Here is a 15,799-nt window from a genome sequence, read left to right on the forward strand (position 1 = left end):
AAATTAAATTGCAAAAGTAATTACTTAATGGCTAAATTTTTACAAAAACTGAAAAAATTTATTTTTTCCCCCTAGTAAATGCACCCTAAAATTTTAGCGTCATTGCGCGACCAGTTAACGTTTTCCTATCATCCTAATATTTTACACAATGTGTTTCTACAATACATAGAACAATTCTAGAGGGGGGACGCAATTCGCAATTTTATTTTTTTGAAGCAATTTACTGGAATTGACGGTGGTCGTTCCAGTTGTCCGATTTCGCCCAATTTTTCATGATAATAACTTGTGCAAAAAACACACGATCATGACTATATAGGGTAGTAAAACCCTATACTCAGTTTGTCCATTTTGGTGACCGATTTTTTTTATGGGCCCCAAAAGTTTCTGAAAATCAGTGGGGCCTCTAAAAAGGTGTCATTAGTTTTTGGTTAACAGCTAATTCAGACTTTGTGATACGGCTTAACTTTATATGCCAATAATATAGCTAAGAGTCCGCGAAATAATTTTTTTTTTTACTTTTTTTAGAATAACTTCCAGGGTATCCTAATTTTTCACTAACAATATTTAGCAAAGTTGTAGCTACGGTAAAGTTGAAAAACTCTTGGGAACATATCAATGCATTCTAAACGAGTCTAGTCACTCTAAATAGCACATAAAGATCACTTTGTACCTTAACAATTTTCGTTTTTACTATTTTTCGACGCTAAAACAAAGATTTTTTGTTAAAATAGTATGATCAAGTCCACACTTCTATATTGTGCTATATTATTTACTCGGCTGAGGTGTTCGGAATGGGGATCAGTGAACGGACCTTCAATGTCACACATTTAAAAAAAAATCGCCAAAAAGCCTTTTATGATTGGAATGAAAAATATAGATAGTCCTTGAGAAGGTCTACAAAAATATGCTTTTATCTGTTGGTTATCTCTTTTAGTTCAAGAGATATTTAGTTTTAATTTTTTTTTTAAATATTGCTCCTACGAAAGGTCGAAATTTGGTTTTTATAAATGACGTATATTTGCGATAAAATTCTAAAGAAAATAAAACAAACCTGATAACAATTATTCGTCCCTATAAAAAGTTACGCGCATCCAAAGTTGAAGCATCTTTTTATATATTTCAACTTTGTATGCGTGTGTTTTTTAAGTTTTTTCCCAAAAAAGTCCCCCTATTTTTTCATTTATAAAAAACTAATTTTCTTCGTGGCTATATACATTTTTTATGATCTGGAAAGAGAACTTAATGCAAAAACGTATAAAGTAAAATTTTACTAACTTAAGCGGATATTGTACCCCCCAGCCCTATCCAAACTTGGCCAAGTTTGAAACAAAATTTTAGGTTTGAGTAAAAAATTCTAAAAACGCAAAGCACCGATCCTCAAAAACTCGTCATACCTATATAGCCCTATATATTTTTTAGTGATTGCCATTGACTTAAGAACATTTAGATCTATATTACTTTTAAATTTTATTGTGATGTCTGTAACTGTTCATTAATTCAAAGTCTTTATTTTTCTTGATTTTATAATATTGTTAGTTATTAAGGTAAAATACTTTCGAAAAAACACAAAATTAATTCATTTCACTAAAATGTCAATCTCAAAGTCATAAGGTTTCTACCGATATCAAAAACTTATATAAAAAGCTTATATTTACTCTTCAGAAGCTCCACAAACCTTGCCCACTTTCAAAATTTTTTATGTTTTTTCATATCTTGCATCAAGCCGGTATTGCGGGATCAAACAATTTTTCTTCCTATATTTTTTCAACAAAAGTGCTCGAAAAAGCTAGTTTTTGGAAAAAAAACTTTTAACAAAATTTATTTGGCTGACTCTTAGCTATATTATTGCCATATAAAGTTAAGCCGTATTACAAAGTCTGAATTAGCTGTTAACCAAAAACTGATGACACCTTTTTTAGATGCCCCACTGATTTTCAGAAACTTTGGGGGCCCATAAAAAAAATCGGTCACAAAAATGGACTGAGTATAGGGTTTTACTACCCTTTGGTAGTAGAGTCGAACCTATACTGTCATGATCTTGTGTTTTTCCAAAAGTCTTCATTTGTTGCATAGTGTAATTTTCAAAATACAGATTTTAGTCCCCCTAAAATGGCAAAATCTGACACTGTGCGCCAGGTGCTCCGCTTGACAGTTTGTTCAACTAGCTTAGTGTAATTATAATAATGTTGTCATTTTAGCAATAAACTGTTATCAATAAAACATTATTTATTTCATATATTCTTTTCAAAAAGTCCAATCGTTTATTTTTTAATTTGTTTAATTATTTGTTTCTACTTGTTAAAATAAATTTTATTGAAGTTTCGCATCTTGATCCTTGGTATATTGCAAATATACATCATAAGCTGGATTACGTGGACTTGTTTCAGCTTAAAAGAAAAACACAACAAAATAAGATTAATTACTTTTCAATACATCAATAACATAAAGCACACAAAACAAACAACTTACTTTTATACACATTATAACCATTTTTATCAGCACGATAATAAGTTGTTTGATATGATTCCCTGAGACCCGGCGTTAAGGAAGGCACCGTATAATAACCCTGTTGCACTGGCTTCAAAACACCCTTCACCAAAACATGATCAATACGTTGATAGTTAACCATGCCATTGCTCATCACTAATCTTCAATAACAAGCAAACAAATTAATTTAGACAATCAATGTTAAACTAAACACAATATGGTTTAAAATTTTTCACTTATACTCACTTATATTCTTCACTTCCGTTGCCGTATTTATGATGATAATTTTCCAATACAATTACCGTGTCCGGTTGGTTGGGTGGGTCTGGTTCAACACCAACTATCGTTGGCCACAAATCACTGCTGGGATCATAAATAACATCAAGGTCTTCATCATCATCGGCAAAATTATCACTGATTACATCATCTTGTGTATAGTCCATGTCGGGCATAACAGCCACTGGCTGTTCTATCAATGTGTGCAGGGGAATTTCATTGTTGGGTGGCATAACCGCCTCAATAATATCATCGACATCCGTTGGCCAAACGGCCAATTGTAACTCGTAGACAGGTTGTGTCTTGTCAATAGCAATGGGTGCCTTCAATATGGAAAATTATTATTAAATACACTACTATCTAGTGTTTGTGAGGGTAAAAGGTAATTTCTGTTTACTTTGAATTTATTTTATATTTTATTTTGTTAAGATTTCGGTTTCAAAATCAGTTTTAATAAAAAAGAATACAATGTTATTTTAGGGTGGCCCTTATAGTATCTTAAAATATATTATTATGATTAAATATAGTGGTAATATCATTGTCAAACATGATCATAATATGATCTGAAATAATCATTTTATGATCCGAAGCAATCACAATATGACCCAAAGTAATCATATTTATGAACAAAAGAAATCATATTATGATAAAAATTAATCATTTTGTGATACAAGTTATTTTTGAGGATACAAAATTTAATTTTAATGTGCTAAATTCCCATTTTAAATATTGTTGATAAATTCACTGAAATTTATTGTTATTCGCTTTATGAAATCTAAAGATTAACATCAATTAAAAAGAAAGAATTATGTTTTCACCATCAGTGGCAAGGGTATATATAAGTTTTGTCATACCGTTTGTAATTTCTGTATTTTTCATTTGCGACCACACAAAGTATATATATTCTGAATCGTTAAAGATAGCGGAGTCGATATAGCCATGTCCGTCTGTATGTTGAAATCAACTTTCCGTAACCCTCTAATAAACCACATACATGATTTTTACATCAATATATCCGCTATTGACCCGGTTCGGTTGCCATTTTATTGGCCCACAAATAGTTGAGATACATATATGGAAAAAAACCAGGACAACCTCGATTTTGTACCTCTTTTTGATCAATATCTGAATTACTAAGTCATTAATATAGACAATATCGCACACACAGTTCAAAAGTGACAAAACTTGGAAGTTTGCCAATTTTTCACTACCCGATTCCCGGGATTTTTAGTCGGGAATCCCGGGAATTAAAAACTGACGAAAATACATAGAAAACAAGTTAGAATTTTTTTTTTTCACCAAAAAACAGTCAAAATTTTTTTACAGTTTTTTGGCTTATATATCGGCAATAATAGACCGCTTATTATATATTTGGGGTTTTTCGTATGAAAATTTAAAAAGTGAATTCATTATTTATAGATTTTATTTCCTAACTGAATCATTATAATTTCTTTAAATTTCTTCTTCAAATCCATAACCAAATAGCTTAAAAAATTTATTAAATCATTAAATTTTTCTTCAATTCAAATCTAGTACAAAAAGGCTTAAGACAATTTTTTCAATTAATTTTGTAAATGATTTGATTTAACAAAACTTTAATCATTCAAAGTTTGAATGAATTCTGTTATTAATTAACTTTAAAATTAATTCAGCTTTGAAATGAATCTAAAAAATTCAATATTATGAATGGATTTATGGAATGAAAGGCATACATTCTTTAATTACGGATAAAGATTTTAGTGAATTAAGCTCTAATTTTATTAATTAATTCGAAGCTTTGATTTTTAATAATTATAACACTAAGTTTGTATATGAAGTTTGGCTATAATATTCCTAATTTACAGTATCATTATATATTTCGGGAATAGCCGGGTACCCGGGAATGTAGACAAAAATTTCCCGATTCCCGGGATTCAAAAAAGGTCGGGAAATTCAAAACCCTACTCACAACTCAAAATTTAAATTTTTCAGAAATCGGAAAAAATTATATACCAATTGAAACATAATGAAGCTGTTGTTTTAGCAACATTTAACAACAACAAAAATTGAAGTTGGGACTACAATGGGTCAAAATCGAGAAAAATATTTTTTTTTCACAAAATAAAATGTAAAAATAAAAAAAAAAAATTTTTTCTATTAAATTTGAAAAAAAAATAAAATTAAAATGAAATTAAAACAAAAAAAATAACTTTGTTAACCAAAAAAATATTTAAAATTTGCATTTTAAAGTATAATTTGGTGAAGGGTATATACAATTCGGCACAGCTTTACAGTTTAATTTCAGATTACTTAGAACTAATTTGTGCAAAATTTATATCAGGATTGCCGTATAATCAACATATTTATGACTGCTCAAACAGTATTCTGGGGGTACATTTGCATGGGGGCTAGGTGAAATCATGAACCGACAATATTGGCCATTTTCAAACCAAATTTCAGCCAGCTAGCTCCATTACGATTCACATGATTGTATCAACCATATATATGGTTACAGTAAATAAGTATATATTTGTGACAACCATTTACACGATGAAGGACTTACCATATTATGTTACATATTACCATATTACTTACATATTATGATAAAATTATTCATCATAAAAATGGTTGTCACAAATATATGCTCATTTACTGTAACAATATATATGGTTGATACAATCATGTGAATCGTAAATTAACCACATTATAGTAACCACAATCATATAAATAGTTACTGTAACTATAATATTGTTAAAAAAATTCAAAAAATGTTGAAATGGTTACGGTAAACATGCACAACTATATTTTTTTCTGCGTGCAGACAGACGTCTTACAATCTTATGAGGACCCAGGATATATAATTATTGGTTCTGTGACCAATATTTCGATAGGCTAGAAACGGAATGATAAAATCAATATACCTCCTCTCTTTTTGGATGGTGGGTATAAAAATATGGTAGAAAGCGTATTTCTAAAAAATAATTTTAACAAATTTGTGACTAAAAACTAAATTTCACCGAAATTAGCCAAATTCAAATTGTTACTCCTTATTATTTTTTGGGGTATATTTTTATTTAAATATTTGAACATCTGCGGGTAAATAGAACACACAAAATTCAAATAAAATATGCTACAGCTAAATGAACACCGTTCAAGCTAAAATTGTCAATGTATTTTTGCGCAGGTTTGTGTGACACAGATAAGACTCAATTTGTTCAAAAAAAATTATGTTTTACAAAATTTCCAAACTGTTTACCCGAATTTGGTCCTTCGCACTCAAATTCAAAATAACACAAAGTTATTTTTTTTTTGTGACCAACGTTTTGATCAAAGTGGGTTCAATAATTTTTAATAAAATTCAATTTCCCGTTTACCCCGTTACCCCCGTACATTTTTCCATCATTGAGTTTACAAAAATTTTATTTAAATATATTTCAATAACATACTGGGAGCTAATAATAAGTTTGAGCAAATACACAGAGAGTGCTTTCAAAAAAAATTAATTTCCGAATTTTTAGCGTTCCTTGAAAAATATTTAAATCCAACACTGAGCTCTGCACTGGTTGATTGCTTGGGAGTACTTGCTTAATATTTTATTTATTTAATTTTTTTATTTTTTCACTGCACTTAAAAATCTGAATTGTTTTACAAATCCTTTTACGTTTCACAACTATTCAAAATCTGCTTTGTACAAAAGTGGCTAGTTACGTTGATCACCACTTACGTATGCAATTGTAACCATTATATTAAATCTATTCAATATTTCACATATTTTAATATTTTATATACATATTTCTTTTTAAAACGAAATCACTTTTTCCTTTAACCACAACTTAATATATTCTTTCTTAATATTTTTGATTGATATTATTTATTGAAATTTAAGCCACAACCAAAACAACAATATTGTTTGTTCTCAAAACACACTTGTCTTAAGCCAAAACTATTCAAAATTCAAATGTGTACTGAAACATTCAGTCACACAATCACTCATCCAGTCATTCATTCATTCAGTCAGTAGTCAATCATACCTTTGTTGTTGGTTTAGCTAAAACTGTTGTAACATCTTGTAAAACCATTATCAACATTAGAGATTTGAAAGCTAAACTCTTCATGTTGCTGCTACTGTTGGGGCTGAAGTAATTTTTCTGGGCGTATGAGTGTTAGAAGGCGGAGGTAGTTAGAGTTGTTCCTTTGTGTTATTATGGATTCTTGATGCCTGAGTTGTTGGCTGCCTGTGCTTCCTTGTGTTGAGAGTGTGATGTATGCAAATGTTGAAAACTTTTTCAGAAAGTCCATAGTTTATGGCTGTGCAGGTATTTATATTGCCTTTTGGAACAGCAAATATTGGCTTAATGCTGTTGCTGCTGCTGTCGTTGCTGTTTCTGTTGGTTTTTTCTTTTACGACTGCTGCTGATGATGTTGCTTCAGCAGTCTTTATTTTTGTGTTGTTGTTGTTGTTTAATTTTGTAGTTCATGTTCTTGTTGACGCAAAAATAACTTTTTGTTTTTCTTGGGATTTGGATTTGGTTCCTTGTTATCTGTTCTTTTTTTCCCCAATATTTTTCTTATAATTAATTTAATTTTTGTTTATGAAATCTTAAAAGCTTTGTGTGCACTTGCCAGTCTTCATATTTCGTTCGTAGGCAGATTTTTATGAAAAGAATTTTAAATCTTTTTAGTGTGTTGACCCACTTTATGCAAAAAACAAACTTCTTTATCCCTTTTTTGAAGTGTTTAATATAAAAAATATATATTTTTCTTTAGTTATTAAAACCGCTGTTGTTTTTATTTTGTAAAAGCATTGTTATTGCTGTTATTCTGCTTTATTATACCCACCATAAAAAAGATGGGAGCTATTTTGAATTTGTTATTCCGTTTGTAACAAATCAAAATATTTGTCGCAGACCTACATTAGTACATATATTCTGGGTCCTCATAAGATTCTAATGCGATCTAGCTATGTCCGACGAAACGAGCTAGCTTTGCTCTAAACGTTGTTCGATTTTGAGAGAACAATTTCAGGTGGAGCGTACATCTGAAGAGCTTTTTTGAATGATATAAAATGACTAAAAGGATCTCAATAATTCGATTTATTTATTATTTCATTATGTGAATTTCTGAATTGATTGAAGTATTAATCAGACATAGAGATTTGTCACCTACTAGATTTGATTTCCTTTAAGATTATAGCGAATTAAAGAAATTTACTGCAAAGTGTTTACAACGCAAAATTATAATTTATTGTTATAAAATCTGTGGTGTCATAAAAATATAAAATCATCGCAAAGAATAAAAATGTTTTTTTTTTGGAAATTTTCAACGTAAAATTTAAAACTAAATACGAGGCACAGTGGTTCATTAACAATCTTTATAAAAAGAAAGAACTTTTATTTAGTCTTTGGTTTGGACTTGATATTTTGTAAAAATATAGGTTTTAATCAACGTTGGCTATTTCAGTAATGGTAGTTGACGGTAGCCGAATTTTGTTCTATATTGGATTACATTTTATTACTTTATAATTGCCATTAAAGTACTAAATTGTTTATTCTAATCTACTATTGTAATTCGTTATTATTATCTTAGGCCGTTAATCTTTATATTGAAAAGTGTGTCATTGGTCTCTGCTAAAAATAAATAAGTGCTAATTGAAATGTTTGATAATTCTTACTTACACCATTTCAGCAGCTTTTACATTTCAAAGGCGGAATTTGTTTCAAAAATACATGTTGTTATCGTAGAAACAAGACCACGTAGCAAAAGTTATAAACATATGAAACCAGATTGAAATACTTTCTGTAATAAAATGTTTTGTATTGAATACCAAATAAAGCACAAATACTTAGGGCCTATAAAAAATCATGTCGCTTTACTACACATAATTTACCCTCATAGGGTCTTCAAATTTACTGACGTACGATCTTCGAATTATTTTTTTTTTGACAATTTTTTTTTGTTGTTGACATTTAAAATTAAATAAAAGTAATAAAATATCAAAAATATCAACCAATCACTCTTAGGAAAAATTAAATTTTAATTTAAAAATTGGTCAAATTTGACCCGAAAACCCTATGAAGGTTAAATTAAAACCACTCAGCAGTTCTGATAACTGTATCCGCACAAATAATTTTACATACCATTAAAGGGCCATCACAGTTTACCAAATTAGAAAGATCGATGTCAATTGACTCATCATAGATTACTTTTTAAAGTAAAATTCAGCTTTTAACAACCATTTTAACATGTGAGTGTAATAGGATGTGGTCATATGACTGTTTGGTAACTATTTTAAAGTATCCAACATGTGACAATACACTTAATCAAAAAGTGGTGGTAAAGTAGCAAGTAAAATAACCAGTTAGGAAGCATGAGACTAAACTTAACTAGGGACACTATAATGGTAATTGACTCCACGCTAGATTACCTGTGATGTGTAAAGTAATCAACTGACTCCACTTTATAATCACCAAGGTTAAAAATGACCAAACATTATATAAATTGTATTCTTCCAAGTATCTAGACAATAGAGAAGTAATCTTTTCATTGCGGCTTACAAAAGGGCTTTCAGTAGACTTACTTCTGATGAGTAATAAGAAATTAACTAAATACACTCTAGATTACTTAGATACACTAAATTGACAATTGACTCTACGTTAGATTACTTGGGATATGTGATTCTTTTACATATAGACTTACATCAATAGAATACCTCTGCCTAAAAGGAAAACATGGCCCCTGTAGAAATGTATGGGCTATATATGAAAGGGAATTAAATATGTTCTTTAGATTACTTAGAGACACTAAAGTGACAATTGACTGTACACTAGATTACCTGGGCAGTATAAAGTAACAAGTTGGCATTACAAACCACTTTACATTATAATATGTGTCAAATGACAGAAATATATATATATATATTGTTACGTTTTAATCTTTTCAAAACGTTGGTTTATTTCCTTTAAATAAACCGGATACTTTTGATTGCTAATAAAAGCCGTTTACTAATTTGCAAATTGTAGCAACTCTTTATTTATTTAAACCTAGTTGATCGCCCCGGCCTCGCCCGGTAGCATTTACTAATGTTAGTTCTTCAAGTTTCTCCAACCCACGCACACCAGCCTGTTCTTATTTATTTACAAATTAAATATCTAAATTTGTACTGCATACTTTAGGGAGCTTTTTTATTACCGTTGACTGGACTCACAAAAAAAAAGAATTTCCGAGTGTTAACCGGAATTGTTGAGTTTTTTTTTCTTTACAAACCATCTCCTGAAAATTTCGAATCGAATAAAAAAAATCAGCCAAATCGCTCAAGCGTTCTCACGTGATGACATTACATACATGGACCATTTCATTTTTATATATATAGATGTACAACAACAGAATTAAATAGTCACTCAGTGTTTTTTTATACACGTTTATAAATTCGCAGAATTCAGACACACTTTATAATGTACACGAATCCACTTGAAAAATACAGCACACTTTAAGGAACTCAGTTGATGTTTATTCGAATAGCGTCTCTGATAAACTGACTAACGACTGCAACCTCTGCCACTATTTATAACACTGCCATCTGCACTCTAGATTGTTCTTTAACTGTCAAAGCTCGTATATTCGAAGCCTAGAGCTTCGTTAGTACTTCGATTTGCGTCGTTAATATGAAAATGTTTGTATTGAAAAATCTATTTGTTTAGCAAAAATTATTAATATAGGAACCAATTAAATAAAAATCAATACAAATGTATGGAAAATCGTGCGTCGTTTCGGTTTGCATCGCATTTCTCGAGGCCATATTAGCGACGAAACCCGGGGAATTAGTGTATTGGAGTCACTAATACCCCGAATGAAAACCCTAGTAAACACTCATACAGCATTTGAAATTTGTTTTTAATTTCAGTATTATTATTCCAGCATTTTATAAATATGAATTATTTAGTAGGTTACTGGGGGGCACTAAATAATTTTTAAAACATTTCCTATTGCTGTCCCACTGTTTTCTGCCCCCTCTATTAATTATTTGAATATTTGCTCAAGCAATTTCAAACTTCCTAACAAAACAAAGAAAGAAAATTTGCCATGCAAACACATCATTCATGACCCTGAATAAAATTGAATATTATTTGAAAACAGCTTGAAATGTTTACAACTATAAATGCACATATGGGTGCTGGATTCATTCCAGGTTTATGTGCCTTTAAATGTCACAAACAAAATCCCAAATAAACTGGATCATTTTATTACACCATACAATCAGATCATTGCATTTCAATGCAATAATAAGATTTAATTAAATATGGATTTCATTCGAATCATAAAAGTCTCGTTAAAACAAAGGAAAGAAGAAACTAATAAAAATTGGGCTAAACTAAAGCAACTAAACTGAACAGAAAAACATAAAAATGTAGTAAAACTCACATCATAAAATTTGTGTGTTCCACATTCGGTTTTCAGCAACAATCTTATTCAAGGTATGAAAGAAAAATCTCGGCAGGAGTGCATATAAAATGGTGTTGTTAAACAAAATAAAAAATTAGTGTCATCTTAAACGCTTTAGGAAAATGTTAGTCAATATTCAAATTGTGTTTACTGTAGTTGGAACGATACTGCTGGCAGTTCAATGTTCCACGGTGCAGAAGCCCGAAGATGGAGCTGTTAAGGAACAAGAACGTTCTAAACGAGAATCATTATTTTCTTCACCCATCTATTATGATCCCATGCCACAACAATCAGTTCAGCCACTGCCTGTAGCACCGCCTCTACCTCAGCCTCCACAAACTCCCCCACAACAGCAGCAGGGTCTGCCTATACTGGGAGCTTTGATAAGTAATGTGCCTGGATTGAATGGCATAAGCTCGACCTTAACCACTTTAGTGCCTTTGGGTAATCTGGGCAATTTGGGTAACCTGGGTGGTTTGGGAAATCTGGGTAATTTGGGAAATTTAGGAGGGCTGGGCAACTTGGGTGGTTTAACCAACTTAGGAGGTCTTGGCAATTTAGGCGGTTTGACTAATTTAGGTGGTCTTGGCAATTTAGGTGGTCTTGGTAATTTAGGGGGTGGGGGGAATTTGGGTGGTTTGGGTAACTTGGGTAACTTAGGTAATTTGCCCATCTTGGGAGGACTTTTACCGGGTGGCAATCAGAGATGTCCTTTGGGACAAACTTTAAACTGTCGCTGTGACAGCTTACTACCTTTGCCTGTTGCACCAGCTGTGAGATACACTGATGGTTTGGAGATTTTAAAGCAAAATATGAAATTAAATTTAAATGGAGACAAGGAAATTAGGTAAGAACCTAATTATTTTCAAAACCACATTATAATTGAACTAATATTTATACAAAAATACCAACCCTACTCTATATTTATCTTCTCCTTTATTCCAGTGCCCTCTTAAGCAATGGCATTTTACTCTATCAACGTTCCGGCTTGGAAAAACTTGCCAACAATCAAAACTCTAAAGTTATTCAAGGCTATTATAGTCTTAAGATTACGGATAGCAAGTACCTAACAATTTATTATACCATTAATGACTTGGATTACACAGTCAAAGGTAAGAGAAACTAAATACATAGTTAACCACTGAAAGTACTTACTCAAGCACTTACTATTACATCTTTAAGTTATCCTAAACAAGTCAAGTCATTAGACTAATTACTTTAAGATTACTGTTCATTGTATTTATCTTGTTTTTGTTGTTACTTCTTATATTCCTCTAATTTTATTTAATTAGCTGATGTTACAACAGAACCCCCCCAAAACGATTTAGATGCATCGACAGCCACAGTAGCGGTTTAAACAAATTACTGCTGTCAAGTGAACAAAAAAAACGTAGGAACATGTAAAGTTTATGAGTTTTTTGTTGTGGCAACTAAAACTTATTAACAAAAATTGTTTTTTTTTTTTCTGTAAAATAAAGATAATTACAAAACTATAGAAGAACTAAGATTTTATGTTAATAAAAAAATGGAAAAAAAGTTAATCTCCGCTTTTTCTAAAATTCTTATCTAAATGAGTTAATTTTTGTATATAAATAATATTTTTGTAATTTTGTTTTCCGCTTGGTTTTTTGTGAATTTTTGCAGAGAGCAAGAGTGGTGGCATGTTTAGCTGGTTGGTGGATTTGTATTGTGTATTAAAATAGGCAACGTTGAAGGGCTAGATATTCTCCCCACACAAGTACTTTTACTTACCATTAAAGCGTCAGATCACTGGTTACCGAAATAGCTAAGTGACTAGTTATTTTTAACATAATAGAGTAATACTTTGAAGCAGGCAAATTGGCCTTACATAGATTACAAAGAGAGTCCAGTAGCTTGTATAAATTAGTCAAAATAGGTAAGTAGTTGTAAAATAACTAGTTAGGAAGCTAGAGAGATAAATAGGATTACTAATCGGTAAAATTTGTTTCCGCTGATCTTTTTCAACCAGATCTGCTAAAAAAATATTAAATTTCTAATAGAGCATTTTTGTCCCTGTCACAGCCTACGATGACCGGTTTAAAATATGTCTTTTTTAACGCAGGTCAATAGTAAAAAAGGCCTGAATAACCTCTATATAAATTTGATGCCTAAGTACAAAAATGGTAAAATTTTTCAATTTTTTTTTTAAAAAATGTTTAAGTAAAATTGTAAATATTGTTAATTATACAGTGTTTGACAAAACAATGGAAACTTTTCCAAATATTCCATATGTAGCCCAAAATTTAAAATATTTTTTTAAAATAAATTTTTTTTTTATTATTTTACTTGTAGTGTTTTATTTATATAAATTAACTGAAAAACAAACAACATAATTAATTATATTCTAAAAAAAAGGGAACAAAATTAAAAATATTCACTATTTCGCTATATAACTCCTCGAGAGGTCCTATGAAAAACCACTAATTTCTAAAAAGAACCTACAATTTGCCAGGAATCATTTAAACTGGTCGATACAGAAATGGAATACTGTCCTCTTTTCCGACGAATCCAAATACAATTTAAGAGGCAGTGATGGGAGAACATTTGTAAGACGACCAAAGGGAAAAGGATTAGATCCAAAGTACACAAATAAGACTGTAAAGTTTGGCGGTGGCAATATTATGGTATGGGGATGTTTTTCAGGGCAAGGTACCCATTTCAATTATAAAAGATACCATGACAGGTATAGGATACAGAACCATATTAAACGAGGTTATGTATCCTTACGCTGAGGAAAATATGCCCCTAGTTTGGAGATTCCAACACGACAACGTCCCGAAACACACCTCTAGGGTTGTAACCGAGTGGTTACAATCCAACGAGGTACGTGTTTTGATCGCAGGCGATTATAAGGGAAAGGCAAAATATTTCAAAGGAGACCATTGACTCTTTAATTGGTTCAATGCACCGTCGATGTGTAGCAGTTATAAAAAATATGGGATACCCAACAAAATATTGAGTTATTGCAAAGTTTAGACCATATTTGATAAAATAATACCTAAGTCTCCATTGTTTTGTCAATGCCGTAATAAAGAAATCTTTTAATTTTGTTTTCACATTTATAGAATTTAATTAATTATGTCCTTTTTTTGTTAAATTAAATTAATAAAAGTATACAAATAAAATACTACAAAAATGTTAAAATTTTTTAAAAAATTTTCAGATTATAGGCCACTAATGAAATATTTGGAAAAGTTTCCATTGTTTTGTCAACCACTGTATATTGCGTTTAAATCGGCTCAGTAGTTTTGGAGTTATAATAACAAATTGAAGCAAAAAAATATATTATTTACATGAAAATAGCTAATTTTTTTGTTTTAAAAAAATCATGAAAAATCGAAAACTGCAGAAATTTTCCAGTGTAATAGGAACAAAATGAGATATTAATCATAAAAATCGATTGATTATTTTCAAATTTATTCACAATTAAGGGAATTCGCTCATTTGCACAAAATTTTAGTTTTTTGTTTGATATACATAAAATTGAGTAGTTAATGTTCTTCTTTCGATTGATTGAATTTTGAAAACATCTTCCCCATGCTATGTACAAATTTTCACATATATATTAAGTTTCAATCGGTTCAGTAGTTTCGGAGTTATAATAACAAATTGAAGCAAAAAAATATATTTTTAATATGAAAAAAAAAATTTTCTTGTTTTAAAAAAATCATAAAAATCGAAAACGGCAGAAATTGTTCAGATTTATAGATCTATCGCAAAGCCACAGAGGAACAACAAAATGTTTGTACAATTATTGAATTTATGTAAATTTTTATGATTTTAAGGAAAATGTTTGTATTTTTTTTATGTTGATTTCTAGTTTATAAGATTTTTTATAAAATGAATTAAAAAAAGGTATAAATATGTATTGAAAAGTGACCATAAATTGCTAGTTTATATAATGTTATGTCTGTACGGAGACTTAATTGATTCAATGTATATTGCGTTTCAATCAGCTCAGTAGTTTCGGAGTTACAATAACAAATTGAAGCAAAACAATATATTTTTAACGTGAAAATAGCAAATTTTTTTGTTTTAAAAAAATCATGAAAAATCGAAAACTGCAGAAATTTTTCAGATTTATTATTTTATCACAAAGCCACATATAATAGGAACAAAATGAGATATAGATCATAAAAATTTATTTGTTGTTTTCGAATTTATTCACAATTAAGTGAATTCGCTCATATTCACAAAATTTTAGTTTTTTGTTTGATATACATAAAATTGAGTAGTTAATGTACTTCTTTCAATTGATTCAATTTTGAAAACATTTTTCTAATGCTATGTACAAATTTTCACATATATACTAAGTTTCAATCGGTTCATTACTTTCGGAGTTATAATAACAAATTGCAGCAAAAAAATATATATTTAACGTGAAAATAAAAAATTTTTTTGTTTAAAAATTCATAAAAAATCGAAAACGGCAGAGATTTTTCAGATTTATGACTTTATCATAAAGCCACATATAATAGGAAAAAAATGAGATATTGACCATAAAAATTTATTTATTGTTTTCAAATTTATTCACAATTAAGGGAATTCCCTCATTTTCACAAAATTTTAGTTTTTTGTTTGATATACATAAAATTGA

General features: G+C 30.0%; 2 protein-coding genes across 2 annotated transcripts; one reads left to right on the top strand and one right to left on the bottom strand.

The window, feature by feature from the left end:
- Window positions 1-2,238: 2,238 nt before the first annotated feature.
- Window positions 2,239-6,905, bottom strand: LOC135957319 (uncharacterized). The gene is made up of 4 exons (XM_065508044.1): window positions 6,774-6,905; window positions 2,734-3,086; window positions 2,470-2,648; window positions 2,239-2,387 (listed from the first exon to the last, which is right to left on the bottom strand). The coding sequence occupies exons 1-4, from the start codon at window positions 6,855-6,857 to the stop codon at window positions 2,311-2,313; spliced, it is 693 nt and encodes a 230-aa protein (XP_065364116.1). The 5' UTR covers window positions 6,858-6,905; the 3' UTR covers window positions 2,239-2,310.
- A 4,398-nt stretch (window positions 6,906-11,303) lies between these two features.
- LOC135956754 (uncharacterized) lies at window positions 11,304-12,543 on the top strand. The gene is made up of 3 exons (XM_065507325.1): window positions 11,304-12,028; window positions 12,127-12,293; window positions 12,474-12,543. Exons 1-3 carry the CDS (start codon window positions 11,304-11,306, stop codon window positions 12,536-12,538), a joined length of 957 nt encoding a protein of 318 aa, XP_065363397.1. The 3' UTR covers window positions 12,539-12,543.
- The last annotated feature ends 3,256 nt before the right edge of the window (window positions 12,544-15,799 follow it).

The sequence above is a fragment of the Calliphora vicina genome, chromosome 4, assembly GCF_958450345.1.
Source record: "Calliphora vicina chromosome 4, idCalVici1.1, whole genome shotgun sequence".
NCBI lineage: Eukaryota > Metazoa > Arthropoda > Insecta > Diptera > Calliphoridae > Calliphora > Calliphora vicina.